The 14,872-nt window shown below is 42.2% G+C and overlaps 1 protein-coding gene across 2 annotated transcripts in view; it reads right to left on the reverse strand.

Moving 5' to 3' along the window:
- Nucleotides 1–13,525: 13,525 nt before the first annotated feature.
- Nucleotides 13,526–14,872, reverse strand: part of lhx6a (LIM homeobox 6a) — a 93,835-nt gene continuing 92,488 nt past the window's right edge. For both annotated transcript variants that reach the window (XM_080212024.1, XM_080212025.1), the window contains exon 9: nt 13,526–13,605. In XM_080212024.1, the coding sequence (XP_080068150.1) occupies nt 13,526–13,605 (80 nt within the window). The remainder of the gene's footprint in view (nt 13,606–14,872) is intronic.

Genomic DNA, 14,872 nt, shown 5'->3' on the forward strand with positions numbered 1-14,872 from the left:
TTGGATCCAGTAACCTGTGAGCTGGAGCAGCAGTCGGGGCAGTACCATTGGCCTTCTGAGCTTTAGGAAGCAGTTATGAGAGGGAAGTGAACTCACCAAGTTCATTGACCACTTCTGCAAAATTTGTATTTTTGACAATGTATAACCACAGGACTTGGCAGATTATGATGCCTACCCCAGTTGCTTGGTCTAATCGTTTTACAGGCTGACACATTGACCCTGTCCATATAAGCAAGGTGTCAGAGGCAAATTTTATTTCAACCTACCAGTTTTAATCTGCATTGACTACAGACTTGAGACTTCCAAAATGCACATGTCCAAAGGCACAGTGGCACAGCAGTTAGCACTGCTGTCTCACAGCGCCAGGGACCTGGGTTCGATTCCCAGCTCGGGTCACTGTCTATGTGAAGTCTGCACATTCTCCCTGTCTCTGCTTGGGTTTTCTCCGGGTGTTCCGGTTTCCTCCCACAGTCTGATAGACGTGCTGTTAGGTGCATTGGTCATGCTAAATTCTGCCTTAGTGCACCCGAACAGGTGCCAGAATATGGCCACTAGGGCATTTTCACAGTAACTTCATGGCAGTGTTAATTGTTTTTGTGATACTATTAAGTATCTTTCTCTGCTCCCTGAAAATAGTAACAGACTGAACGGTAATTTTGTGCTTGTGGCAAGAATTTTAGTACTGCGTCACAAATGCAAACATTTACAGATCGTTGAGCAAGTTTCATCCACAAGATCATAGAATTATAGAACCCTACAATGGTGAAAGTGGCCATTAGGCCCATCGTGTCTACACCAACCTCAATCACACCCAAGCCCTACCCCCATATTCCTACATATTTTACCAGCTAATCCCTCTAACCTATGCATCTCAAGACACTAAGGGGCAATTTTAACATGGCCAATCAACCTAACCTGCACATCTTTGGACTGTGGTAGGAAACCAGAGCACCCGGAGGAAACCCACGCAGACACGAGGAGAATGAGCAAACTCCACACAGACAATGACCCAAGCCAGGAAACGAACCCAGGTCCCTGGAGCTGTGAAGCAACAGTGCTAACCACTGTGCTACTGTGCCGCGAGGATGTGTTTATAAAAATTTGGGGGGGGGGGGGTGGGTGGATCTATTGATTGAAGACAGTTGCACTGTAGGAACACTTCATTGTTTGATGAAAAATGTAATCTTTTTAGGAACATGAAACATCAGAAGTCTGGACATGAAGCCATTTTTAATAGGACTGTTAACATTTATCCAGAAGGTGTTAAGACACAGTTCAATGCAATACTGAACCAAGTTAAGGTATCGGCTCCCTAAATTATTTTGCAGATTATGTTCTGTTGCTGGAGGATTTATGATGTCAGTATTGTACATTGTGTGAACAAAACAAGGGGTACTATTTGTTACCACTTTGACATTGCTTTCTGTAATAGAGCAGAGCTTTATACCACAGTCCTCACCAATCAATCCCTTTGTTTTGAAATCTGTTAATTCCTTTAGTTTATGATGAGTGGAATAAAGGACACGAAGACAATGAAGGAAGAGCTCAATGGCATGCCAAGCTCAGTGTCCATTAAGGCCAGGGCAGAAAAGGGTTGGAGCTGAACTCTTCATTCAGGAAGGATTGTTCAAGTTCAGAGAGTGGAAGGAAGGGTGGGGAGTAATGTGGTGGCATTGTGAATATACAGCATTGGAAGATGAGAAGAAGGGACGGAGGTCAAAGGAAAGAGATGGGAAAGAATGATCTGGAGGGGCGTACACCTCAGAACCAGTGCCCCTTCACCAGATTCCCTTTATTTACAAACTCTATTCCACTCCTAGAGTGCACAGTCAGAATCTGGAGTGCCAGTGGACCTGACACTTCCAATTTTATATACAGACAAGGCTCCCTGTTTGTGCAGGGAATTATGACCTCAATCAGGGAGCTCATACTCCAAGAGGCCCACCTCATGAACCTCACTGAAGACATTACAGTGTTGGTACCCAAAAGTAATTGGAGATTGCGATCCTCTACACCTGAAAGGAAGAATAAGAAGTTTTCTGTTAAGGTTGTTGGCTGAGATGAGAGAAGTACTTTGATTGTTTATTGTGAGACACAGTCACGCAACCTAGAAAGAAACAGGGGCAGAAAGAGGAATGTAGGACATAGTAGGATAGCAGGAGCTGGAGGCAGCGGGGGTGGTGATGAGGGAACCTACTGGAGACTGAGAAGAATGAATCACAGACACTGGTGCGACCAAATAGGTATAATGTAGCTACTACTTATGGGGATGATGGCCAGAAGACTAACCAAGACAGGGAGTTGCCCAAGATTATAGATACAGGGAATTTAATAATTAGGTTAATAGAGGGTAATATCTACATTCCCAAGTGAGAGTCCAACAGACTGTTATCAAGTCAAGGGAAGTCATGCATTGGCTGGAAAGTGTGTTCAGTCTTTGTGATCTACGTCAAAAATCAATGACATAAAACATCAGGAAGGGAATCCTTCTAAGGGATTATCACAAGTGATGCCTTAAATTTAAAAGCAGGACCCTGAGAGTGATCATCTTCAGATATTTAGCTGAGCACTGTGTTAATTGGCATAGTGGCAAATATATCAGGAATGTTAATGATTGGTAGAAAGATTGGTATTGGGAGGAGGCATTGATTTCATGAGGCACTGGGACAGGAATGTATGATACCACTGGGGCCAAGGGCCGAGTGGAAAGATCAAATAGAATTGTAGGAATGACTTGAAAGAACTAAAGTGGAGAAGGAGGACTGGGGAGTGCCGTCTATGTGTAAAAAATAATTACCCAGTGATAATAGAGAGGGGAGAAGAGCAAACCTTAGTACAATAGGAGATAAATTTTCACTTACCTCCCATTGTACTAACCTTTGCTCTTATACTCCAGAAGCAGAAAAGGTTATTGAAATCCTAATAAAATGCCTGTTAAAAATAAATCAGGGGTGATGAAGGCTCAAACCATCAAATTGTCTGTACGACCATCAGCAAAGCACAGTGGCGCTGTGGTTAGCACTGCTGCCTCACAGCACCAGGGACCCAGGTTTGATTCCCAGCTTGGGTCACTGTCTGTGTGGCGTTTGCATATTGTCCCTGTGTCTGCGTGGGTTTCCTCCAGGTGCTATGGTTTTCTCCCAGAGTCTAAAAGACGTGCTGGTTAGGTGCATTGGTCATGCTAAATTCTCCCTCAGTGTACCTGAACAGGCACTGGAGTGTGGCAACTAGTGGATTTTCACAGTAACTTCATTGCAGTGTTAATATAAACCTACTTGTGACACTAATAAATGAGCTTAAGCACAATTGTTACACAGCAAAAGTATAATCTAAAACACCATCAGAGCATATAGCAAAGATAGGGACAGTGATCCAAGTGAGGATTAGGTACATAAATGCACATTGCAGATAAAATAAAAGTCACAAATTAAAATTAAGGGATAGAATGTAGTAGCTATAACACAGAGCTGGAAAGAAGTTGGGTAAGATTAAGAGTTAAATATTCCAGGCTACAAGGTCTACAAAAAGAGAAACATACTTCGGGAAAAGCAATGTTGATAAACAGCGCAATCAAAGAAAGGATGTCAGTAACGGGGAGCAAGCAATGCAAACAGAATGCGGAGTAGCAAAGTTTGAAAGACTCTGGTGGGGGTTGCCTTCAGTGGTGTAGTTGGAGGATGTGTAAATAGAGAGAGCAGGAAAGTGCACAATGTGCTTATAATAGAAAATCTTAATTTTTGTATAGACTGGGAAACAGCAAATGACTCAAGTGGTAAAGGCAATGAATCATTGAAATGTATTTAGGACAGTATCCTGGAACAATGTGTTGCAGAATTGACAATGGGTAAAGCCATACTAGATTAGTGATGAGTAACAAACCAGAATTAGTTGATCTGACTGTGCAGGAATATCTTGTGAATACTGACCATAATCTGAATGAATTTAATACTTGCCTTGAGAAGGAGAAGCAATGGTCACAAACCACAAATCCATTTTTTGGATGAGATGTGAAACCAAGGTCCCATCTGCCTGCTTAGGTGGCACAGTGGTTAGCACTGCTGCCTCACAGTACCAAGGACCTGGGGTTAATTCCAGCCTTGAGTAACTGCGTGTGGAGTTTGTACATTCTCCCCATGTCTGCATGAGTTTCCTCTGGGTGCTCCAGTTTCTTTCTACAGTCCAAAGTTTGATTCAAGATGGCCATGTCTTGCAAGCTGTGCCTAGCATACCTCTGAATTCTACTTTTACTCTTGTTCTATGTTTCTAAAACTTTATTTTAACTCTTTTAAAGTCTCTAACAACTCTTTAATTCAATCTACCCCCTATCTATGACTATGACATTCTGCACTCTCTCCTTCTCTATATATGGTATGTTTTGTCTGAATAACACGCAAGAAACAATACTTTTCACTGCATACTGAGACATGTGACAATATTAAATCAAATCAAATCAAAAATAATATTGTGGCTCTAATACTCAACTCGGGAGACAACCTGGGATTACTGTCTTCTACCACTGGCAAATGATGAGGCAGCAATCAGCCTCAACAGCCTTTCAAGTTGATGGGGGATGTGCGTCCACTAGCTGGGAGTTAGCCGTGGTCAACTGCCCACTAACCGGGGATCAACCTGCCTGAACAGCTATGTGCGCTGACTAGAGATCAACCGGGTTTCAACTGTTCCAAAACATCGTTCCTAACTGGTGACTACTTCCTTCGAGGTGAACCCACAAACAATGGAAAGTTTCCAAAGAAGTATTTAGTTCAAGGGAAATTCAGATCAAGAGGTCCACCTTCCGCAGTGAAGTAATCATGGCCAACAAATACGATAAAAGACAGTATGAAGCTAATTAAGAAAAGGCTTACACTAAATGCAAGGGCAATGCAAAACTAGCTGATTGCTAGAACTGTGAAAAAAAATCAAGAGATATAAAGGAAGGAGTTGGGTTTAGGAAGGAAGCATAACCAAAACTTTGAAGAGATATCACAGTTGAAGTTTTTATTACTATATGAAGAGTGTTAACCCAGAATGTGGGCCCAGTAAAGAGAGGTTCAAATGACACTACAATGGATAATTGGTATTTGCTTTCTCTTTAGAGCAAGGAGACCAATCGCAGTGATATACAATAGCATAGAAATAAATCAGAGGACAGATTTATTGGATTTAACATTTTTTTTAATGGTAATGGAAACAAAGTTAGATAAGATAGACAAATCTCCAGGGCCTGATTTAATACTTGAGGGTGGAAAGAGAGATGGGAAGATTAGTGATAATTTTCCAAAATTCTCTATATTTGGAATTGTATTATGGACTGGAAAATATCACTCGGTTATTTAAAACAGAATGGAGTGGAAAATCAAGAAGTTACAGACTTTAATGTCCGCTATGGGGAAGTTATTGTAAATTTATTGTCGAGTGCAAAGTGACTGAACATTTGAAAGAAAAGGAGTTGAACGAAGAGTGTGGGTCTCTGAAGGGTAGGTCATGTCTAACTAAATTGGTTGAATTTTTAAGATTACTCATCAGATGGATAGAAGAATGTTGTAGAAGTGTGACCCCTTTAATGGGCCATTGTTTGCAGGCCACATGACCAGGCTGGAACCAATGGAATGTGAGTGCACTAACAGGGGCCAATCAGGAGTGAGGGCAAACATTCCTGGAGGCTGGAAGGGTGCAGTTGGAGCCAGGGCAAGCTAAGTATAGAACAAGGCAGGCTACACAGCAAATGGAAGTCGACACTGTCATAGGTGAAAAAAACATTCAATCCTTCAATCTAACCTATACTGAGGCTCCCTTGGTGACATACACTGGAGAGGCACTAAAAACAATGGGGACAACTTCCATGCCAGCATCATACAGTCCAGCTACCTATTGTGGGGACTGAAGAACAAAAGCCCAGTCTCATTAGGCAGGACTGATTATAACAGACAAAACTGAACTTGCTGGAAATATTTAATGTCCAGGATGAATGATTCACAGATCTCCAATGCAAATATCAGGTGGTATTCCAGAGGTAGCTCAGTCAGATGAAATGTGTTAAAACAAAACATTGTCTAAACTCTGAGGTTACGCCTAGGCTTTTTGCCATCTGTATCACACTCAAAAGTAGAGGTTGAACGAAAAGGTTGGAAGACCTGGGCATCATCAATCCTCTGCAGCTTTCAGAATGGGCCACGTCCATCGTCCCCATCCTGAAACCAGACCATAGCATGAGGCTCTGCAGGGATGACAAACTAACGGTAAAGAGAGGAGCTCAGGTGGATCATTAGCCCATTCCAAGGATACAGGATCTCTATACTAAGTTAGAAGGGGGCCTCAGATACATAAAGCTGAACCTAAGTCACGTTTCATCAACAACTGGAATTGGAAGAGGACTACAGAAAGTTAATTACAATAAATACCCACAAGAAGTTATATGGATTGCCATGTAATTCTGTGTCACTTTTCAGCATGCCACAGAGAGCCTGTTATGAAGAATCTGCAAAATGATGGTATATTCAGATGATGTCTTGATTACAAGTATGTCTCCTGAAGAACATGGTGCAAACCTGGAAGAGGTCCTAAAGTGTTTCAAGGAAGCTGACATGCATTTAAAATGTGAGGAATGTACTTTTCAAGCTGAATAGATTGGTTTCAAAGCGGAAGCAAAGGGGTTGCATCCCCTTGACGATGAGGTGAAAGTTGGTGCTTAGGAATGTGACATAACTAAAATCTTTATTAGGAATAATCAATTGCGATGGAAGATTCCTACCAAGAGCATCAATTATTCTGATCCCCCACACCAGTTTTTAATAAAAACATCAGTGATGGAAGAGGGGAGCTGTGTAAAAAGAAGCTTGTCGACCACTTACACAAGGAAGTAGAGCCAGCTCCAGGACACAAGCAAGTGGACCCCTCATCATAGCTGTATCTACCAGCCTCTCAACTAAAGATTCTGACACCCTTGGTGGGACCAAGGTTGCCTCAGGCTTCAGTGGCTGAGGCAGGAGAAGGAACTACCAAGGGCCCACTCCAGAGGTGTTTAACAATGTCCACTCCATCAATAGATCCCATGTCATTAACTGCTGAAGAGCTCTTGACAGAGTTGCAGAATTCCGCAAGTGTCTAGAAATCTCTGGACCGGCTGACATTATTTCTTGTCTTTCCCTGGTATCCCTTCTGTAACATTATCATTTCTTAGACCCCATTTGGAGTATTATGAGCATTTTTGGGCCCCATAACTAAGGAAGGATGTGTGGCCTTGGGAAGAGCCCAGAGGAGGTTCACAAGAATGATTCCTGGAATGAAGAGCATGTTAAATGAGGAATGGTTGAGGACTCTGGGTCTGTACTCATTGGAGTTTAGAAGGATGAGGGGGATCTTATTGAAACTTACAGGATACCGTGAGGCTTCGATAGAGTGGATGTGGAGAAGAATGTTTCCACTAGAACCAGATGGCATAACCTCAGGTTAAAGGGACGATCCTTTAGATGGGGAGGAATCTCTTCAGCCAGAGAGTGGTGAATCTATGGAATTCTTTGCCGCAGGAGGCTTGGAGGGCAGTTCATTCAATGTCTTTAAGACAGCGATAGATAGGTTCTTGATTAATAAGGGGATCAGGGGTTATGGGTAAAGGCAGGAGAATGGGGATGAGAAAAATATCAGCCATGATTAAATGGCGGAGCAGACTCGATGGGCCAAGTGGCCTAAATCTGCTCCTAGATCTTATGGATGTTAACTGTACATTTATTCACCTCAATGTTATAATGATTGCACAGAAGGAAACTATGGATAATCCAGTCAGACACTTCATTCCTCTTGAACGGTTAAATGAACTGCACATGTTAGGAAAGTGGGTATGCATCATATAACAAACTGAGCCTGTGTAAGCTGTCAACTACTACAAGCACACAGATATCTTTTACTGGAGTTATGAAATCTGCCCTTCGGTGTGACTGAACTCAAATTCATGAAATCACCAACATATTCCAGAACTACTCTAGCAGCTCTGAGTTTGGGCAGACACAGCCTTTGCCCGAACCTGTTAACTTTGACACCCATAGTCACAAAATGATTGTGTTGTAATTGTACCTTTACCAACACTGAATACTGTCAGTCTGAGGAGTTACCTCGGGGACATCATCAACATTAACCATGTGTTTTCCTTGTCCTTGTGGAGTTAACAAGAGTGAGGGGGGGAGGTGAAATAATTTACAATTAGTGATGTTTAAGTTGTAAGTTTATTTATTAGTGTCACAAGTAGGCTTACATTAATATTGCAATGAAGTTACTGTGAAAATTTCCAACTCGCCACATTCTAGGGCCTGTTCAGATACACTGAGGGAGAATTTAGCCAGGAAAATGCACCTAACCAGCACAACTTTCAGATTTGTGGGAGGAAACTGGAGCACACAGAGGAAACCCACGCAGACACGGGGAGAACATGCAGACCTCGCACAGTGATCCAACTCGGGAATCGAACTGGAGTCCCGGGCGGATCAAAGGCAATCACATTCCATGGCTAACTGGCATTAGTGATATGTGCGTTTATCATATTTCTCCTCCACATGGTGAGGTTTTCCCCACCTCAGACCCAGCAAGGAGCTCGATCCATGCGCAGGTCGAACACTTTCTTACAAGTGTGCGGGGAAGAGCGAGAGAAACGGTTGATCTGGGATTGGATCGTTCTTCCATATATCCATTTATTCAGTGAGATTGGCGGAGGCGTGTCTCTCAATTTGAAAAGGTGGGATGACCATGCAGATATTATGTGAAGAAAGGAAAACGTAAAGAGCTTAGCTAAGGCTTGAAGTCATCAAAGTGTCAGCACTTTTATTGCATTTAATCACACGTAATACATTAACGATGCACAGTTAAAGTCTAAATGTTACAAAAACTGAAATCTTTTAAAAGTGCTTACGGAAGTTTATATTTTACAATAAATACTTGGTTAACACAGTGTCTTGACATTTTAAAAGTAGCATCCATTTTGTAATGGTAATTGTTGTAAGTCAAGACATGTAGAATCATCACATGCTAAAACAAAATTTACATTTGGATTAAAAACGCTTTAAACACATATGTACAAGAACACGTATGACAAGACATGAGCTTATGCTTCAGCATAATCCGTGAACTAGAGTGAAACCTTTTTCAGGCTACAAAGCTGTACATACAAAGACAGTATGCTTGGAAAGAAGTAAACAATTGTCTTTCGTGATCATTGTGCTTCTCTGGTCTAGACTGGACGGTCCTCGTAAACCTTTACATTTTCGTTAGATACAGAAGTAACAGTAAGCCTTGCCTGTATGAGGTATGATGATTTAGCCAATGTTCCTGTGGTTAACTCTGTGTGCATTGCTGATACATTGCTTGCCGGAATTGCTTCCAAATCCTACATTGTGCTACTAACGACAGGATTGACACAGCTCAACTCGATTTCCTTTATGGTAAAATGCTGACAAAGGATTTATCTAATTCCATAGCTCTTATTATTTCCTCGCCACTCCAGTCAGCCAGACATGACCGCAACTCCGCATCCTTTATTAGTCACCTCTACCGGTTAAAACACAGGATGATCCGAGTACATGAGATAAAATAGGACCTTTGGGGCTAAAAACCATTTTCCCAGCCAGCCAAACAACAGTTATCCCAATGAGGAGCAGCAAAGTGTCGGGCGGCACGATAGCATAGCGGTTAGCACTGCTGCTTCACAGCTTTAGCAACCTGGGTTCAATTCCCTGCTCGGGTCACTGTCCGAGTGGAGTTTGCACATTCTCCTCGTGTCTGCGTGGGTTTCCTCCGGGTGTTCCGGTTTCCTCCCACAGTCCAAACAAGTTGATTGGCTGTGCTAAAAATTGTCCTTGGTGTCCTGAGATGTGTGGATTAGTGGGTGAATATGGGGGTAGGGCCTGGGTGGGATTGTGGTGGGTGCAGCCTTGATGGGCCAAATGGCCTCTTTCTGTACTGTAGGATTTCTATATCACCTCCTGCATTGAGCACAGGCTCACAACAGCTTTGCTGCTGGTATGTTGATGGGAAAGATTTAGAGGGATATGGGCGAAACACAGGCAAATAGGACTAGCATGGTCAGCATGGACAAGTTGGGCTGAAGGGCCTGTTTCCATGTTGTGAATTCCTATGACTCTATGGTCAAATAAACAAGAGATAGATGTTACATGAGAATGCTAGCAAAACATTGGCTTATCCTAAAGTCAAGGACTGAAACACTCAATTTGCTTTTTGAAACACTGCCTAGAGTGACTCGAGCCCTTGATCTGAAAACTTTAGCAAATGTAACACCACGTGACCCTGGAGACACAAACTGACAGTTGCCTCCAATTTCAATCTACTAGCTAGTGGTAATGGTTTGTAAAAAGAGTAAATGGCATGATTTCAGGTTCTCCCGCATTGCGATGTTTTCCTCACAAATTCAAGCTGCCTGTCTTTATCATGAATGATCCACTGAAAGGGAGATCAAGGGACCATATTTTGCAATGCTGCTAGAGTGAGATTCTGCTTTTCTTCACTGCGGCAGTCACACCAAAGAAACCCAATCTGTGGACATACACATCCTAAACAATCGGTCACCTTTTTGGTGAGTTATAAAATAAGCTTTTACAAAGGTAAATCTCATCCTGTAATTCACTGCTTCGGTAATGTCACTCTTGTTTTATATCACTAGCTCACGGGGTCCCAAAATCTGACTATATTAGTGTCAAAAAAGATTGATTTCTCAGGTGAACTCAGCAGTAAAATATTGATAAGTTGGGCAAGAATTGTTTGCTTTAACTCAAATTTTCAGATATTCTGTTGTGGCCTGTGGCCATTTCTCTTTTAGTTTTCATGCTAACATAGGCCCACATGCCTCAGTTGGCCAACAATGTCAACCTGTTTCCACCCTCAGAGAAAAACCACATCAACTCAATAAGCGCTTCAGTTTTCTTCCAATTCTGTACCATTTCTTTCCCAAAGCCTCGATTCATAACGTGTATGCTCTCACAAGTGACCAAAACTCACTCAAGTGACTCTAGAAAGAATGCCCAGAGCAGGCAAGTTGATACTGGAAATTACCTTTTCACAAATGCACACCCTTGCCCAGCGCAGCTCATAAGGTAACAGTCTAGAGCAAGATCCTTCACAGATTTGCACCCTTCCATCTCTGGATCAACATCACTGTGGTCCTTCTGCTATTCAGGAGCCTTTGGACTGTTAATCCCAGTATCAAAGGTGGTGGTGCCTTTATTTCGTAAACCAGAAGGACAACCCCACCAAGTGTTTCTATCCATGTCACTAAGGCAGCAACTTTATTTACAACACAGACAACCTTGCCTGACTCGCCCTAACGTTTTACATTTCTCACATAGAGCCACATTCCTTTCATCAGTACTTGAACAAATGGAAACGGTTACTTTAGGCTTCTTTTTCAGTTGAGACATCATTAATTCATGCCACACAAATAAAACATTATACAGCAAATTACAGCCAGTGGCTTCAGCTCAGCTGGCCTGAGACACAACAGTTCAGCCTTGTTCAAATGCAGTAAAGTGGGTAAGAAAGATTATTTTTTGACCAGTTCCTCATTTCAAACTTTAAATAACCATTTCAACTCAGCTGAATGAGACATCATTGGTTGTAACATGGATGGAATAGGTGATCTGATAAAGTTTGTAGTTTACTAAAAGTAAGCTGCCATAAACCACTTGAGAGTCATTCATGAGCCCAAATGAAGAATGAGTTTTGCTTTCTCTGCTGGTTTAGATTTCTGTGAACCAGCAAGTCTCATTATATATTTACATGCCTTGTTTAAAACACAAAGTCATACGTTCTGGGAGGCGATGGGCGAGTGGTATTATCGCTAGACTATTAATCCAGAAACTCAGCTAATGTTCTGGGGACCCAGGTTCGAATCCCGCCACGTCAGATGATGGAATTTGAATTCAATAAAAAATGTCTGAAATTAAGGACCTACTGATGATCATGAAACCATTGTCAAATGTCAGGAAAACCCACCTAGTTTACTAATGTCCTTTAGGGAAGGAAATCTGCCATTCTTACTCAGTCTGGCCTATATGTGACTCCAGAGCCACAGCAACGTTGACTCTTAACTGCCCTTAGGCAACTAGGGACAGGCAATAAATGCTGGCCAGCCAGCGTCGCCCATGTCCCATGAATGAATAAAACAAAAATCTTAACGGCTTATTTAAATTATGTCTGAAAAATGAAGTCAACATTGTGTTATTGTGTGGAGTATTCCAAGTAACAAGACTGTTGCTAGGGAATGATGCATTCTCAGGGCGGTGAGTAAATTCAGCATTGGTGTGAACTGGCTGACGCACAAGTGGTAGAATAATGGAAAATAGGTGGGGGGGGGCACTGTCATTAGCAAGTGGCTTTGAAAAGCAGGCTAGATACAAGAGCAATGGGATGACATATTTATCCGGTGTGGAGTAGAGTTCATGACTCACTGCTGATGGGCTGAAGAAATGCTAAACTCAGCTGTCATTTTGTCAAGTGGTTTTAGGAGACAGAGAGTACCAATTCAATCAATGTACTACAAGAAAACCATCCACATTAAGTCTACATGTGCGATAATAGACCAGAACGTTTAAAGAAGACAGTTGTTGGCAATATTGGGTGGCACAATGCATTACATTTCTCATACTGCATTGGCAACAATGTCAACAAAGGTAAACATTTTAGAACTGAGATGAGGAGAAATTTTCTCACCCAGAGGATGGTGAATGTATGGAATTCATTACCACACAATGTAGTTGAGGCCAAAACGTTGTCTGATTTCAAGAAGAAATTAGGCATAGCTCTGGGGCTTAAAGGGATCAAAGGATATGCAAAATCAAGATATTGAATTTAATGATTGGCCATAATCAAAATGAATGGCAGAGCAGACTCGATGGGCCAAATGGCCTACTCTTGCTTCCACTTTATATGTTTCTATAAGAATAAGGAAGATAGACTAAGTCAAAGTAGCGAAACAAAGTTCAAAGTCTTCTCACCTCAGAGATGTGTATTTACTGATACAATGTCAGAGGTGACTTGATGCAGCAACTGCTTTTATCAACTCTAGCCTCAGAAAGCCTCAACACTGTTACTCGAAATACAATGGGGGGAACATTGTTTTACCACTGAGATTGGTCCTTATCCTGACAAGAACCAAAAATAGGTCCAGCCTTCGGATTAGTGAGCATGTTGTTTAGGTAGCAAACTAAGAGCAAAAAACACTGCAGATGCTGGAAATCAGGTCTGGCAAAAGGGTCCATCCTTAAAAAGGTCAACTTTGCCTGTTCTCTCCAAAGATGCTGCTGGCTGGCTGAGTATCTCCAGAATTTTCTGTTCTGGTTTCTTTACATAATGAACTGGATTCGGTATAATTTGCAAACCAAGCTGTGGGAACAGCATGTAGACAGGTCCTAGCATCTTAATACATTACTGAGAATGTACACAAGCGGGCTTTATGAATTCAATTTTTGCTTGTCACAATGATCCACGAACACCTTCAGTTCTTCAAAGACTGTCTGCGGCAGAAGGATCAGCGGCTGATGGGCAACTGCGGCAGAGCCAAAGCTTGGTGTGGAATCGGCTGTGCCGTCAACACTGAAAATGGGTGACCTACAAATAAAAGGAGAACAAATGTATCAATAAATGTGAATATAACAGTGATTGGTTTCATAAGTACATGGGAACATATTACGGTATTATATGGTTGATAACAAAAAGATATTCACAGTTAAAGGTTTTAGAAGTTGAGAGATTAATTCATGGTGGCATCCAGAGGGATTTGGATATCTTTGTCCCCCAAAAGTTAAAATGCAGAAAGCATTTCGGAGGCTAGGAGGTCTTGCAGCAATTAAGCAGGGATTTGGTGAGTCTACATCTAGAATACTGGCTAAGTTTGATCACCTTACCTAAGAAAGGATATACTTGCCTTAAAGGGGATGCAATGTTTACTAAATTGATTTTGGGGATGAGAGGAGGGGATTGAATATAATGCATTTATATTCTCTAGGGCTTTAAAGAATGAGGGGCCAGCCATTGGTGTGGAAGCTTGACCCACTCAACTTGTTTGACCACATTGTGAACACACTTTCCTTGGTCATCAAGTCTTGAAGTGTATAAAATTATTTGAGAACTTGACGGCTGAGAGACCGTCTCCTGTAGTTGGAGTTTGGAACTAGGGACTACAGTCTCATGAGAAAGGGTCCTCTATTTAAGTCTGACATGAGGAGAATGTTTTCTTCACTTGGGAGAGTTTTGCTGTTATTCTACCATGAGTATGTCAGGCAGTTGACACAAACTGAATTTACTCACAGTCCTGAGAATGCATCATTCCCCCCGCAACAGTCTTGTGTCACAAGGAACACCTCACACAATAACACAACTTTGCTAACTTCAGTTTTCAGACATAAATTTAAATTGAATATTTGTTCTCTGGAGCAGTGTTCCTGGTGGCTGTGGTGAGTCTTGGATTTACTGTAAAAGCTTTTGACTTCATTTCCGGTTCGCGGGGTTTTCTGTGAGTACTTTTTATTTCCGAAGCAGAAGTTAGGCGAGGGGCTAGTCGGGAAGGGAGAGCGGGGGGGGTATATAAAGAAGGCAGTAATAGCGGGCAGCGACAGGAGCGGGCAGCGGAGTGAGTGGGAGCTGAGTGAGAACTATAAAGGCTTTGGCTTGCTGGGCTTAGGCGAGAGCAGGCTTAGGCAAGGTGAGTTGCTGGTCCCATCTTTCCTGTGTTGCATTTTGGTATATATAATTCCAAGGGAAGTCAGGACATGGCAGGGGCTATGGGGAGGTGCTTTGGCCATATGTGGGAGTTCCTGGAGGCATCACGTCTCCCGAAGGCCCACATCTGCGTCAAGTGATTAGAGCTGCAGCGTTT

The sequence above is a fragment of the Carcharhinus amblyrhynchos genome, chromosome 25, assembly GCF_965287045.1.
Source record: "Carcharhinus amblyrhynchos chromosome 25, sCarAmb.v2.hapA, whole genome shotgun sequence".
NCBI lineage: Eukaryota > Metazoa > Chordata > Chondrichthyes > Carcharhiniformes > Carcharhinidae > Carcharhinus > Carcharhinus amblyrhynchos.